Below are 15681 nucleotides of genomic sequence, written 5' to 3'. Positions count from 1 at the left end.
TTGTGTTAAAGTTCAAGACACTCATCACGCCATTGGCATCTTGCCTTCCTTTGGGTAAATATTAATCTCTAGATGCTCCCACAATCCTATGGCCTCTGGCCCCTCTCTCCTCTACCTGTACTTTAAATAGTCTAATTACTTCTTCTGTCTTTATTCTCCTTAGTGCCATGTTTTACTCCCTAGGGACTGTGATTTTTAGGGTCCAAATTTGGTGGTTCCCCAGGTGGTGCAGTGGATAGCCCTGGGGCCTGGAGTCAGGAAGATTCATATTCCCGAGTTCAAATCTGGCCTCAGACAGAGCCGTGTGACCCTGGGCAAGTCACTTAACTCTGTTTCCACATCTGTCAAGTGAACCGGAGGAGACAATGGCAAACCACTCCAGTATTTTTGCCAAGAAAACCCCAAATGGGGTCTCAAAGAGTCAGACATGACTGGAAAACGACTGAACAGTAACAAAATGGTGGTTCTGCTGCCCTTGATGAACCCTTTCTATGAACATTCTCCCTACGTTCATCCTTACGGGCCTTCGGGATGACTTTGCTTTAGTTGGCTATCTTGCTAAGCTTTCTTTGTTTTCACCCTTGACTGCCTCTCTCTGTTCTTTGGAACAACAGTCTTCCTAACTGTTCATCATTCTCCTTAAGAGGTCAGACACATTTAACTCCTGACTCAGGCAAGAGTCAGATGTTTGCTGAATAAGGCTCCGACCGCACTCTTTGCGTTCGCTTGCAGTTGCCACTCATTTACATCAGTGAAACTTCTGCATCAGCCGCGTCATCGGGGCCGTCATTTCTGCTGTCCACAATTCACAACTGAGAGATGTGTGCAGAGAACATGAGAACCTGCTGTTCTGTTGATATGAAAAAGCACTAGACTCAATAAAAACAAGGCTTTTTTTTTTTCTAACAAGGTGTCTCCCATTCATGAATTAAAATAATTCCAGATTACTTGGAAAATATAATTGAAATAATCGTATTCAAAGACAGTGATCAGAGGCAGCCTGGGCCTAGCCTTAGGAAGACCTGAGTTCCAATCTAGCCTCAGACACTTCTAGCTGTGTGACCCTGGGCAAGTCACTTAACCAGTCTACCTCAGTTTCCCCATCTATAAAATGGAGATAATAGCACCTACCTTCGAGGGTTGTTGTGAGGGTCAAATGAGGTATTTGTAAAGTGCTTAGCAAGCCTTAAAATATTACTTGTTCTCCCTCCTTAACTGCTTCCTTGCTTAATTCAAGTCCCAGCTAAAATTCCACCTTCTATAAAACTTTTCCCAATCCCCCCCTAATCCTGGTGCCTTCTCTCAGTGTAGAACGTTTGTACATCACTGTTTGCATACAGTATCCCCCATCAGGTTGTGAGTTCCTCAAGGGCAGGGACTTTTACCTTCTTTTTGTATTCCCAGAGCTTAGCACACTGCCTGGCACATAGCAGTTGCTTAATAAATGCTGTTTACCAGACTCTTGACCCTTTCTCCAGATCCTCCACAGAGCAGTCACCCAATACACAGGAAGGCTTCCTCCTGTCATAATATATGTATACCAGGGCACCCATCATGCTGTCACTCCTGATGCTTGGCCGACCAACACCCATTTCCAGTTGTGCTGCTCCAGCATATCCATCCGGGCCCTGTTACAGTCTACCACCATGCACTATGTGTTATTCTCTTGCCCTTTGGGTCATGCACAATTTTGATTCTTCGGTATCAGCGTTTCATGATTCACCATCAAATAATAAAAGGATAATACTGGCGTTTGTAAGATGGGCTTCCCCTCTCTGAGGCTGTACCCATCAGACTGGCCAAGACAGGGGGCAGGGGGAAGCACACTGATGCATTGTGATGGGCTGTGAATTGGCCCATACGATCTTCGAAGCAATGTGGAGCTGAGTTACATGGTGCATCCCTTAGCCCAGATGTACTTCTACTAAGTCAGCGAGGGGGCACACAGTGGGCAGAGCACCGCCCTGGCCTCAGGAAGATTTAAGTTCAAATCCTGCCTGAGACATGGGCTAGCCATGCGTCCCTGGACAAGTCCCTTCATGACTCTCAAGACCGTTTCCCCTTCTGTAAAATGGGGACGGTATAGCAGCACCTACCTCCCAGAGCTGTTGAATGAGATATTTATAAAAAGTGCTCAAAGCTTTAAAGTGTTACATAAACTCGAGCTATTATTACCAAGTCAACACCCTAGACTTTAAAGAGGAAAAAGACCCCTAGGTACAAAAAATCTTTACAGCATCTTTGTGGTGGCAAAGAACTGGAAACTAAGAAGCCCATCAACTGGGGAATGGTCTCTGGATGAGATGGAATGGTACTGCTCCATTAAGAAGTGGCCAAAGGGGTTAGTCTGGATGACTGATGCATCATGAAGGGAGTGGAAGCAGGGGAGTGATTCGTACAAGAGCCACAGGGTGAGAAAGTACAAGGATGCCGGAGCTCCGCGGATCCACAGCGCGTGGGACTCTGCAGACTGGTCACTCAAGGGCTTGATTTTTCCCATTGGCCACTGGTGGTGCAGGGCGGTGGTGGGGAAATAAATCTCTGGGATGGAAATGTACGTTAATGAAGGATGTGTTTTAAAACTGCACTTCTGAGTCCGAGAGTGGCTCAGGATCATTCAGCATGCTGCACGCCGCCCTAAGCGTCACCTGGCTGCCCTTCTGCTCAGCCCAGCTCCGTCCATTGGCCAGGTCTGCACAAGGCACGCAGGGTAGAGGCTGTCCCACCAAAAGCACAGCATCACCCTTTATCCAGACTGGGGAACAACGAGCAACAGGGAGATGATGTGAGCTCCCAGAGGACGAGAACCGGCTTGGCTTCCTTGTACTCGTCCCAACACTTAGCAGGCTCCGAGGCACGTGCTATGTACTCAACCCCTCCATCGATGGATGGATCTGAGACACGTGTAGGATGGAAAGACGATGCGGGCTGCAGCTCCCTGCCTGTGGGATCTGGGGAGTCACTGGCACCCCCACCTCTAAAAGGCATAGTAGGGTGAGAGCAGACCACCTCCACGGTGGCTCCTTCCAGCTGTCTAGGACCCCATGACTGGTAGGTCTTCGGGTATACTCCTCATCTCCGAGCTTTGCTTTTCTCACCTGTCAAACGGGGGTAATTTCTGCACTCCCTGATAATGGGGATTGTTTTAAAGGAAGGAATTTTTTTAAATCTCTGCTATTACAACAGGAAAGTACTAGCAGAGTCTGGCAAAGAAAAGCCTCAGGGAGGACCCTGAGTGCCTCCCAGTCTCAGAAGGGCCGTCCCAAGGAAGGAGCAGCTTGTTCTACTGGGCCCCAGACAGAACCAGGAGCACTGGGTGGAGGAGGTAGAGGGAGGCTGGAAGACCACTCCCCAGAGATGCTAGTGCAGGGACTGAGAACAGGTCCTTCCAATTTTGGGACCACCTGCCTGTGCTGAAGCCGGCCCTGCAGCTCCCAGCTGGCCAGGGCTGGAAGTACCGATAATCCACACCCACCTGCCCACTTGTCTCTAAGGTCATTCAGTTCATAAGAGAAGGCTGGATAGAGGAGGCTGGTTAGAGCACTGAATTTCGGGGTCAAAGACCTGGGTTTGAGTCTCAGCTGTGCTACCTACTACCTGTGTCTGTGTGACACCAGGCAAGTAACTCACTATCTCTCTGGGCTTGTTTCCACAACTGTAGAATGGAGAGATCTGCACCCCCCTACCTCCCAGATTACTGTACTGTACTTAAGTTGCCTGGGCCTCAGTTCCCTTGCCTGTAAAATGGGTATACACCCGACCTCACCATGTGGTTGTGAAGAAAGCACTTTACAAACAGGGGCCATTTTTATTATTTTCCTCCTGACTGAGCTGCCCCACTACTGCTACTACAAAGGGACACCTTCGTGCCCCCTGGGAATTCACCATTCAGGTTCAGGCTGGATGACCACTTGTCAGGAATGTTGTAAAGGGGTCAAAAAGACGTGCCCGGAGGCAAACCGAACTGCAGGGAGCACCCAGCACCTGAGAGGCAGGAGAAGACAGGTGGCTGATAACTTCCAAGATAATCTGTGCCTGGGAGACAGTGTCCATTCATTCCACCAGGCTTCCGCCCTGGCATCACTGAGCCACCATCATTAACGTCCTGACAGGCAGTGCCCTCTGGAGGGGTCAGAGCTTGCTCCGGAGGGGCACGGCCGGAACCCTCTGCAGCCGCCACACCACCCTGACCTGCTCGCCAGGTCGGTCCAGCTCCCTGAGGCGGCGCAGGTCCCCAGTCCGCCTGTACTGATCCAGGGCTGGCTCCAGCACAGTGATGGGGACGCTGAAGTTCAGGTGAGGATACGTGGCCCCTGTGCTATTGTCCCTAGTGTTGCTGGTGACAATCCCTGCAGGGGAGAAGCAGGATAAGGAGACAACTGGTGATCAGAGCCCAACTGATGCCAGAACAGCAGCACTCAGCTCTTGGGGTCAACCTGTGGTGACCATCCAGGGGTGAGCTACCCCAGCCCTTCATGTCCCCTCCCCGACAGTCTGCCCCCTCGTTCAAGTGCTTGGTCATCCTTTTGGGGTGTGTACACTATCTCCTTCAAAGAGTCTGACAGTTCCCAAGGGCAGGGACCACCTGGCCTTTATCCCTATTTCCCTCTTCTCCCTCTGGTGCCTAGAACAGGGCTGGGCACACAGAAGGCACTGACTCAAGTTTCCTGAGCCTAACTTGGGGACAGAAGGAGAGGGAAGGAATTCAGGGAGCTCATTACCAAGCAGTTCCCCAGAGCCAGAGAAGAGAGGCCCCCCGCTGGACCCCCCATGCACGGCACACGTCGTCTGCAGCATCGCGGGTGCATTATTCACCTCCACCACAGCAGACAGGATCCCCGAGGTCACCGAGGGCCCGCAGGCCTGGCCAAAGGCCCCAAAACCAACCACTTGCACATCCTCGCCTGGAAAAGGAAGGGCAGGCCAGGATCAGGTGGGGAGCAGGTGGGCAGTCAGCTCCCAGCAAGGACAAGGGGGCTTCACTGCCCCTGGCCTCACATTCTGCCACTAGAACACAGCTGCCCCCAAGCGCCCAGGGAAAGAGTAGGGAGCGTGGACTCAAAAGCACCTGGTTCTGCTACTTACTACCTCTGTGACCTTGGACAAGTCCCTTCCCCTCCAGAAGCTCAGCTTCCTCAGGAGTGACTGCTAACTAATATCATTACAGTCATTAACATGTAAGCAGCGTCCACAGTGAAGAGAGGACTGCCCGCAGAGTCTGGATGAACTGGGTTCAAATCCTGCCTCTTAAACATCCTGGCCATATGACCCTGGGTTTCTTTAGGTTCCACAACCAGCTCAGATCATGCATGTCAGAAAATCCGCTAATCTACACTGGTAGAGAGAATTCCTCCCTGGGGAGCTGGGGGCTCCATACGCCAAGGAAATCACTGATCCTGTCCAAAAAATCTATCTATGAACATAGTGGGAAACACTCTGTATCAATCAGTCAATGAGCATTTATTAAGCACCTACTGTGTGCCAAGCACGGTGGATACCCACACAAAGGATGACCAATTCTGCCTCACAAAGAGCTTACATTCTAACAAATGTAACCTTACAGCATCACAGAAATGAGTGCTTCATACTTCAGAATGAAAAGATGACCAGATTTAGGACTAGGAAGAATCTTGGCCATCTTCCAGGCTGGCACCCTCATTTTACAGGGGGACCCAAGAATGTAAGTGCTCAGCCCTGCCAGATGCCAGCTGGGCAGAAGGGCAGGTCCCCGGCAGATGCCTGGTGGAGGGCTGCTGGGCCCACCCGCCTCTGCCACCCACCCCTATCTTGGCTCGTTATGCAGACTCACAGTCCCCATCCTCCCAGCTTACCTTCATGGAAGTGGCTGGCCAGGACAGGAAATGGGACACCGCTGAGGTTTTCCTCCAGCTTCACCACCGCCACATCATATGGAGATGTGTCCTGGGTAGCAAACACCACTTTCCCCCAGACTGGAGAACTCCTGGGGGTAAACAAGGGGCAGAGGCAGATTTTAGGACGAGGACCCAAGGATTACAGCCTTTGGACCAACTCAGGCCTCCGAGCCCAAGGTAATGCTGGGCAAAAAGGAACCTCCCTGGAGCTAGTTTGCCTTCTTTCTGACTCTTAGGACCCAGAGCTGGGAGAGACCTTGGAGGCCATGGTCCCATTTTAGGGACATATTTGACTTGCCCACAGCCAGTCAGGGCCAGAACTGGGAAGCAAACCCTTGTCCCGACCTCCAAAGCCAGCGGCCTTCCTCCACGGCCCGGCATCAATCACCCCGGTCCTACTAAGAGCCATCACATATAGGAGGACTGGGAAAGAATAGGGACCACATGCTCCTCCCAGGTTATAATAATGCTCTCCCACCTTACTGGAGAACCAGTTCGGTGCAGTGAGGAACCAGACGGCAGAGGGTCAGAGATTCACAAAAAAAGAAAAACCTGAAAAGTCAGGAGACCTGACTTGAGGCCTGGCTCCTGACCACTTCTCTGCAGCCTCTGTTTCCCTTTTCTGTCAAACAAGGGGAATGGACTCTAGGATGACCTCTCAGGTGCCATTCAACTCCAGCCATCTACAAACCTTTACTATATAATGGAAGTTCCCTCCTCACTCCTACTAAAGTCCAAACATGTGGACCCAAGAAAAGTGATTTGTAAAAGCACAGTTAATTAGGAACACAGGACTATAGAGTTAGGAGGGATCTCAAGTCATCAGCTCCAACCCCCTCATTTTACAGAGGGGGAAACTGAGGCTTAGAAAGTTGAAATGACTTGTCCAAGGTCCCACAGCTGGTGTGGCAAAGGCCACACTAAAGCCCAAGTCCTGTCCCCACCAGGTCCAGGCCCATTGGGACAAGTCCATTGGCCAAGCAGAGCCTCCACTGGGGCCACCCTGGTCTCCTCTGTTCTTTAAGCAGGTGCCTGAGGCCACAGAGGAAAAAGCAGGCTGTGAATCAGATTAGGAAGCAAATGATGCTCTAATGAGTGGTGGGTGGAGGCAGGTGAAGAAAACAGTTGTCCAAGACAGGGAGACAAAGGATGACTTACAGACCCAGACAAGTGAATCAGCTCCACCCCAAAATCCCCACCACCTCCACTAAGCTCATTATAAGGCAGCCATAGCACAAAGGAACAAACAAGCACTAGATGTGGCCACAGAGGCCCCAGGATGGAATCCCAGCTGTGTGACCTTGGCTCAGTCATTGTGCCTCTTTAGGACTCCATTTCCTCCTTTGTGAGACAAAGAGAATATTTATGCCCCCAACTTGATGGGATGTTGTGAAGAAAGCCCAGCCAATTCAAAGACCTCCCAGCTCAGGGTGAGGAAAACAACAAAAGTCTCTTGCACTCCTAAGGCTGCAGGAACCCCAAAGGCCTCTTCTAGAATTTCCCAGTCACCGGCCAAGCACAGGAAGGCATGTGAAGAGGAACTGGCTGAAGATGAGGCACTGGCAGATAACACAGAAGTAGTATGAGAAGGGAATGAATCAGTGCTGCCTTAACAAGAGGAAAAGGCTGGCAGGGCATTGAGCCAACTTCACTAGACGGTTCGGGCCACAGGTAATCTAAGAAACAGGAGTCGCTGAGGATTAGAGGAGAAACAGGGATGGAGCTGTGGGAGTGGAGGTGGAGGTTGCTAAGCAACCCCCAGCGGGAGTATGAGGAGCAAATGGGGTGGTGCTGCTAGGAAACCCAGGATGGACTACGGACAGCAGGCTGGGGTGCTAAGCAACTAAGGGCCTGGTAGAGGCAAGGCGGGCCCTTAGCACTTCTCAGCAAACCAAGCTGAACACAAAGTTTGTGGAGGGCTCCGGATAGAGCTGCTAGGCAACCGGGGGAAACAGAAAGTAGCCAGGAGTTAGGAAAAGCATTGTGTGCAACCCAGTTGGGAATACCAAGTGGGCCGGGAACGGAGCTAGGTAACCCTCGGACTGTGGATGGCAATGGTCAGGTGGCCTAGAGAGACCAGCAGGAGCAGGGAAGGCAGCACCTAAGGGGTTTGGGGACGGTATCTAGGGGCACACGGGAGAGACTTCCCTTCTAAGGGCTCCAGCCTAGGCAACCCAGCAAGATACAACGCGGCTAGGGGGAGGGATGACGTCGCTTGTCATTGAAATAGACCAATAAAAGGGCTGGGTGGGGGTGGAGCTGCTAAGCAATTAAGGGATGGGGGGAGTGGAAATGGTTGCTAAGCAATCCAAAAGGCCGCAACAACAGGTGGGCGTCTGCTGAGGATGGCGTTGATGGGTAACCCCAGCCTTACTTGGGGGTGGCAGGGCGCACCAGGACCCTCTTGGCTTCGCGGGGGGCCACATGACGGCAGGTGAGCACGAGGCGCGGGGCCAGCGCCACTCCGGAGCCCCACACGGACCCACACTCGACCAGGACGGCCGCGACCCACGCAGCCCCGTGTTCCGGGAGGGGGATGGGGATGGCGGCCTCCCCGTCCTCGGGGGGCAGGAGCGCGGCCAGCAGGCGCGCGTCGGCGGGGCGGCCCAGGCGGCCCAGCGCGTGGGCTGCGGCGCGGAGGAGCGCGTCGGCGGCGCACAGCAGGCTCAGGCCCACCCACTCGCGGGCCCGCCAGCAGAGCGGCGCCGCCACGAGCGCCACGAGCTCGCCGTCGGCCGAGAAGACGCCGGCGCCCTCGGTGCCGGGCAGGCAGCGCGCGTCGGTGAGGAGCAGCGGGCCGGCCGCGTTGCTGAGCACGCCGCGGCTCAGGCTGTTGAGGAAGATGTCCGGGCAGAAGGCGCCGAACGGGGAGCCGCAGGCGAGCAGCGGGGCGCCCTTGGGCAGGGAGGCGGCCGCGGCCACCGACAGCCGCGGGCCCCCAGCCGCCTCGGCGCGACCCTCCACGCTCAGCAGCGCGAACCAGCCGAGCGCCGCCAGCAGCGGCCCCTCGTCCGCCCACGCGCCCGCTTCGGCCTCGGGCTCCTGCGGGGGCGCGGGCGGCTCGGGGCCGCCGCTCGCGAAGCGCCACTGCTCGGCCGCCTCGCCGCCGAAGAGGCGCTCGAAGCTGGCGCGGAAGGCCGGGCAGGAGACCAGCAGCAGCAGGCGGGCGCGGGCCGGGCCGCGGGGCGCCGGCTGGGCGCTACAGGGCGGCGTGCACAGCGTGCCCCGCAGCCCAGCCGGTGCCCTCGGCCCGCGGCCCGGCCCCCACTGCACGTGCAGCCGCAGGTCGTCGCGGCAGCCGTCGGCTCCCAGGAAGGGCGGCCCGGCCCCCGGCTGCAGAGCCGAGGCGCCGGCGCGCAGGAAGGGCGCCACGATGCCCCCGTGGCACAGCACGAGTCCCGCGCGCCGGCTCAGCAGCACCCCGCTGCAGCTCCACGGGCCCTTGGCCCCGGGCCGCTCCGCGCCGCGGGCGATCACCACGCAGCCCGCCTGCTCGCCCACCGCCAAGGCTGGGCCCCACCGCCGCCCCATGGCCCGGGACGACTCGCCGAGCTGCGAGTTCAGGGGCCCAAACCGAGCCCTGCCGCAGCCCAGGGCCTTCTGCGCCGGCACCCAATAGGGTCCCGGAACTTTTTTCCTCTAGCCTCTTGATTGGCTGACCGGCGCTGCCCGCGCGATGGGATTGGATGGCCGGCCAGCGACGCCTACTTGGAGCGTGCGCAGCAGGGAACTGCTGCCTTCCCGCAATCACAGCCCCGCCCAGGCAGTAGAACGGCTACGGGAGCCAGCCAATCCAGACTGTCGTCTTACGGAAGCGGGCGGGGGCGGCTCAGGGTCAAGTTCATAGGGCGCTTTACAGTTGGCCTTCGCCTTGTTACCTCTGGCCCCGTGAGATTAGGAGTGAGGTGGATACTGTTTCCATTTTGCCGAGAAAGGCAGTGACTTGCCCAGGGTCACCCAGCTGGCACCGAGGCCCAGCACTTCCCACCCAACCACCAAAACCCATCCCTAAGGCAGGGGTCACCACCTACTTGTGTAGGGTTTTTATGCAAGTGTATTTTATTTGTTTATTTATTTAATTTATTTGTTTATTTATTACACAGCCAGGTGAGGAGCCGCCTGCTCCTTCCTGGCTGTTTGCCAACCCTGGACCTGCAGTATAAAATTCAAATTTCGCCCCCTTACCTTTGGCAGCAGTCAATCACAGCATCCTTGGACCCAGGTGAAAACCAGCTTTATTACAAGAGAAATTAACAAGTTCAGGAAACCCCTTAACATATTCTGGGCTTTCCACAATGCAATTCATAGCTACCTAGATTTAGAGCAGGGGAAGGAATTTTAAAAGCCATCTTGTCCATTAAGCGACTTTTCCAAAACCAAGCCCACAAACATTTATTAAGCACCTACTCCATACCTTCTCTAATCCTATTCCCCTGTACCCACGACAAACTGGACTACTCTTTCATTCCAGTCCAGCACTCTGCCATAATCCCATCAAGTAGAATGCCCTCCATCCCAATTTCCACCCACTGCCATACTATCATTCTCATGCGAAATGCCACTTCTGTAAAGTCAATGAATCAGCAAGAATTTTTTAAGCACCTACTCTGTGCTAAACACGGGATTCCAGTCAAAGGAAGGCACTAGAATTAGGGGTGACCCCGAAAGGCTTTTTTTTTTTTTTTTTTTTTTGGTGAGGCAATTGGGGTTAAGTGACTTGCCCGGAGTCACACAACTAGTAAGTGTTATGTGTCTGAGGCTGGATTTGAACTCAGGTCCTCCTAACTCCTAGCTGCCCCACCAAAGGCTTCTTGCAGAAGGTGAGGATTTAGCTGAGACTTGAAGGAAGCCAGAAGATAGAGTTTAGGAGGGGGAGCATTCCAGGAATGAAGGACAGCCAGTGAATATGCCAGAGTCTGAAAATGGACTGTTTTATGCCAGAAGGGGCAAAGAGGCCAGTATCATTGGGTCAAAGAGTATAGGGTGGGGAGTAAGGTCTAACAGGATGGGAAAGGTAGGATGGGACCAGTTTCTAAAGGTCTGTTTTATCCTGGAGTTGACAGGCAGTCATTGGAACCCATCAAGAAGGGGGAGGACAGGATCAGGCTGGCACTTTAGGAAGATCAGCCTGACAGCTGAGTTGAGGAAGGCCCGGAGCGGGGAGGGACTTGAGACACGGAGGCTCTTTGTATTAGTGCAGGCATGAGCCCACAGGGGTCTTCAGCAAGAGAGTGGTAGTGTTAAAGGAGAGAAGGGGAACATACTAGGTAAAATGCATGAGCCTTGACAACTGATTGGATCTGGGGGTGAGAGAGAGTGAAAAGCCAGAATGACTCCTAGGTTGGGAGGATGACGTTGCCCTCTGTTGTTTGTCCTTCCTTTGCCGACAAGACCAGTGATATCAGGTGATGCCTTGGATTTAAGTGAACCTCACTCTCATCTCCCTGAATCGTCACAAGTCCAGTGGCAGGACCAAGTCAGGATGACCGGTGATGGCCTGGGATGCAGTGGATGACCTTGGCCTCTCTGATGTCTGAGGAAGCTCAAAGCACTCCACAATGCCTGCTTCAGCCACCTTTGTGGCCAGTGCAGCAAGCTGTTCTCACCTGCCCCTTCTGCCAAGGGCAGGCTTAATATGCTTGGGGTGGACACCCCCCAACTCCCCAGCGGGTTTGAGGTCCATCAGTTACCCTCAACCTTATTTTAGCCCTTCTTTGAGACCGTTTACCAGGGTATGGCCGCTGTACACGCTGCAGGAATCACAGGTGAGGGGTGAGTGCCAGGTGGATACCAAAGGTGGATGAGCAGCCCTCACCCCAGAGGTGCTAGTCCTCCCTGAACACTCCACACACACCCCCCCCATCATCACCTGCGTACATCCTCCAGCCAGATCAGCTCCAACAGGGCCTCTCTCTCAAATGCACAGGAAGGCTTAGGCTGGTTGTAGCCAGGGATGTTGGTCAAGTAAGATGGATCTACCATTCATATCAGACATACGGCACCTTCATGGATCCTCACAATGCCAATAGATATTAACATACTTTCTCCAGCGTCAAGAAGGATGAGGCCACACAAATGGAATTCCAAGTATATTAAAATGGAGGGGGAGAAGAGGCAGAGTTTGGAGATGCAATACACAGTAGTACAAGAGGGCAAGAGACTTGGCAAGAGAATACGTAATGAAACTGGTTCACCAAAGGGTCAAGATGGGGAAGGAAGGAGAGGTTAGCCAGTGCTGAAGTCATCGTCTGGGAAAGAACTGAAGGCTGGAGATCCCAGTAAGGATAAAAGAACTGTGTTTGAGGTTGCATGGCAAAGGGAAGGGGGAATGACAAAAGATTGTAATCGGATATGGAAAAATCATAAACATGGAAGTGGTGTCCATGCAGGACCTGAACCCAGGTTTTCCTAACCTCAAGACCAGCTCTCCCCACTACAACACACTCTTCTGGTTTATAACTTATCATGCACAAGGCAGTCATTGGATATCAATATTGATTATAAGACCATAGATGGATTTAGAGTCCTGGCTCTGGAGTCATAGGACCCGAGTTCAAATCCTGCCTCTGGTATTACCTGTGTGACCTTGGACAAGTCATTCAATGTCTTTGGCCTCAGTTTCTCAGTTTCCTCATCTGTAAGATGAATGGGTTGAACCAGTTGGCTTCTAGGGTTCCTTCCACCTCTCTTTACTAGCGCATATTCCCTGATCTCAACCCCATCAGTTTGTCTCGACTCTAAATTAGTGTAGGCCGCCCCTTCGAGCCTGGGAAACAGTGATTAAGGACTGAACTTCCATTTCCTTCATGTATTGAATAGTTGATGAGAAACCTCCTCCACTAGGTGAGGTCAGCACCTTTTTTGTAACTTAATAGTCTGGGGGGGTTGTCTGAAGCACTGATTACTTAGTAAATTGCCCAGGTCATCTCTTTGGCTATTCAAAGTTCTCTTTGGTACCTTGCCTCTTCCTATCTTTCCAGCTCACTCACCACCAGGTTGGTTGCTGGTCGGGGAATTATGGGCCACAGCAACTTTCAAAGAATGTCTCCTAAATTAGAGCGGCTGCAATATGAATCCTTGGAAGGTAAACCCACAGTGATGAAATGACAGACCCTTGAAGTATGGAAGTGTTTAAAGAAGTTTAATATTTTCACAACACATAATCAAGGCACAAAGTCTCACTCAGGCTAATAATTATCTTTCACAATAGAACCACAAAAGGGGCCACGATTAATGGTTTTCCCTTGGACACTTGGCCCTTTCTTGGGCCTGGGCCTAATAACTGTAAAAGTCCTGTTAACTATTCCAGCTTCCAGTGATAAAGAGTATCTCCCTCCCTGGAGTCCAATGATCTTCCCCTAATGATACTGAAGCAATTAGCAAAGGGTGCTGTGTTGATATGGTGTGTTTACGATATGGAAAATGCCTGAGAGCTTTGATTTCCCCAAGTCACAAACACTATGAAATTGCTTAAAAAATCATCACTGCTGGCATTTATATAGAGCTTTACATAGTCTTAATTGATCTTCAGAACCATTCGAGTGCTATAATTATTTCCATTTTACAGATGAGTTCATTGACTAGGCAGAATCTGAACCCAGGTCTTCCTGACTCCAAGATCAGCATTCTATTCATTACTGCTCGCTGCATCACAGGAACATTCTCAAAGTGTAAACCTTGTCACCTTGCAGTTCAGCTCAAGACAACAAAGATACACCTCTTCTGTGTCCCAAGATTGTTCAATGGGGACATCAGCTTCAGACAGGTGGCAATTTACTACCTCAGACCTGCTGTGTTTTGAGTTCAATCTGTACCAGCACTTCAAGGTATCCATTTGGCATTTATCCCATGGATGAGGCTTATTAAAAACCTGACGAGTCTTAGAGCAGCGTCAACCTACTTCTCACCTAAGCATAGATAGCAATCCTTTGGGTTCTTAAGTTCGTAATACTAAGGATACACCCTGAGCTCCATTAAGACCCTCCTCACCTTTGATTAAGCAATGAGACACTCCCCCTACAATTTCAGGGATAATAATCAACACACCAAGCCTGTAGTACCATTAAACTGAAGCATCCCCTTGTAGTAGAAAAGAGGACAGACACTTAGATTCAGATCCCAGCTCTGAGGCTTGAGCCCTGTGAACAATGGGCAAGTCATCTTGGCCTCTCTGAGCCTCAGTTTCTTTATTTATAAAATGGCAGCCTACTGCCCAAGGCACCACTTTGTAAAGCTCCAATTTCATCCCATATGTCCCATCAGTTGCCAAATCTTGCTATTTCTAAAATCAATATCCCTTCAAAACTGTTAACTTCTATTGGGCCAACCACCCCCTTAGTTTAGGCCCCAAAACTCTGCTCCCCTTGTCTACTGCAATAGCTTCTGCGTGTCTCCTGTTTCATATCTCACCTCTCTACAGCCTTAAGCGTCCACACAGCTGTTAATGTGAGGTCACCGCTCCACTTCACAAAACCCTATTCCAACTTGTTTGCCTTTTAAAGCCCTATCCTATCTTTCCCTCCTCATCCCACATTAATCTCCTACCACTTCTCCCTGTTCTTCACACCCATCAGTTCATCTCCCATCTCTGCCTTTGTATTCTCCCCGTTTTACCTCACCCCCAAGGCACAAAAACATTCTTTCCTCTTCTTAGTCACAAAACATCCAGCTCAAGAATCAGCTTCCACACGAAGGCCTACGGTTCTCCTGATCTACCCCCAGGTGTTAGATCCTGCCCTCCCATTTTGTATTTCTGCTGTACACTCTGGAAAGCCAGACTGTCTCCCAATAGAGCCTAAGTTTCTTGAGAACAGTTTATTTTTCATCATTGTACCCCAAGCTCCTAGCACTATGCTAGGTATATGGTAGGTATTTAATACTTCTAAATTAATGCTTGTTGATCAGCTGACTTCAAGCACCTCGAGAAACAGGGGATTTTAGGGTGCACCAGGATCCTTTTGTGAAATAGGTCACCTTGGCTCCTTTCTTTTCTCCCTTTCTCAAGGTTTTCTGGGGACGTGAGACACACACACTGTGGTCAAACCATAACTAGACTAGTACATTCAGTGGCAAGCTCTTTTTTTTTTAACTTTTTATTAAAATGCACTGGATACAGAATGACCTTCTTTTGCAAACAATTGCTTCACTTTTCCAGAAAGGGGAACAGCAAACACCTTGATACAACATAATAAAGTTTCCATTCACATTAACATCTATAAGCAGCCCTGGACCTATGATATAATCACACATTGAACTTCCACTGGCTGTATTTCTCAGCAGTCTCTGTAGAGGAATGGTGCATACACCATGGGGCACGAGGAGGATGGTTCCTCTCACTTTGACCCCTTCTTTCTCCAGTGGTAAACAGACCACTTTCACAGAAGGTTGCCCTAGCTTGGGGCAATGTCTTTCTAGCTCACAACAGAGAAAAATTAGCTCAATACTGAAGCAACCACACTTCCCAAGTCTCCACGGAGAGAAGTATGAGCAGCTTCTTGCAAAAAAAAAGACAAGCAAGGCCACTATGTGGTTCAGTCATTGATAACTAGATTTGTTCACTTGTAAGGCATCTGCCCCTTCCAAACCCACATAAACTTTCATTTTGTTGCTTTGCTGTTTTAAGAAATAACATCAATGGCAAAATATTCAAAAAAGAGAAGCATCCTTTGGACAGGAAAACTATGGCCCTGCAAGACTCTCACATCTGTCATGGTGCTAAACCACTTCAATATTTGGCCATGGGGACCTCCAGCACGCCAATACTGGGGATCAAGAATGATAAGCCTGATCGAAGTCGTACCAACTCTTT

General features: G+C 51.5%; 1 protein-coding gene across 5 annotated transcripts; it reads right to left on the bottom strand.

Moving 5' to 3' along the window:
- Positions 1 to 2141: 2141 nt before the first annotated feature.
- On the bottom strand, positions 2142 to 9404 carry TYSND1 (trypsin domain containing 1). Of its 5 annotated transcripts, none has more exons than XM_027840749.1 (4): positions 8248 to 9404; positions 5832 to 5962; positions 4722 to 4904; positions 2142 to 4349 (listed from the first exon to the last, which is right to left on the bottom strand). In XM_027840749.1, the coding sequence occupies exons 1-4, from the start codon at positions 9402 to 9404 to the stop codon at positions 4132 to 4134; spliced, it is 1689 nt and encodes a 562-aa protein (XP_027696550.1). In that variant the 3' UTR covers positions 2142 to 4131. The 5 variants fall into 5 exon arrangements, with proteins under 5 accessions (XP_027696550.1, XP_027696551.1, XP_027696552.1 ...); XM_027840750.1 differs by having other exon boundaries at positions 5832 to 5959; XM_027840751.1 differs by lacking the exon at positions 4722 to 4904.
- Between the last annotated feature and the right edge of the window lie 6277 nt (positions 9405 to 15681).

This window comes from Vombatus ursinus, unplaced genomic scaffold, assembly GCF_900497805.2.
Source record: "Vombatus ursinus unplaced genomic scaffold, bare-nosed wombat genome assembly UNPS02014847.1, whole genome shotgun sequence".
In the NCBI taxonomy this organism is placed as follows: Eukaryota; Metazoa; Chordata; class Mammalia; order Diprotodontia; family Vombatidae; genus Vombatus; species Vombatus ursinus.
This window is presented reverse-complemented; position numbering and strand designations above follow the sequence as displayed.

Bases quoted from the DNA above. Each gene is read 5' to 3' on its own strand.
- TYSND1 (XM_027840749.1), bottom strand. From the start codon at position 9,404: ATGGGGCGGCGGTGGGGCCCAGCCTTGGCGGTGGGCGAGCAGGCGGGC. The intron at 4,905-5,831 runs GTAAGCTGGGAG...TTCCTTTTCCAG, and splicing joins GGCCAGCCACTTCCATGAAG to GCGAGGATGTGCAAGTGGTT. The intron at 4,350-4,721 runs GTAATGAGCTCC...TCTCCCCTGCAG, and splicing joins TGGCTCTGGGGAACTGCTTG to GGATTGTCACCAGCAACACT.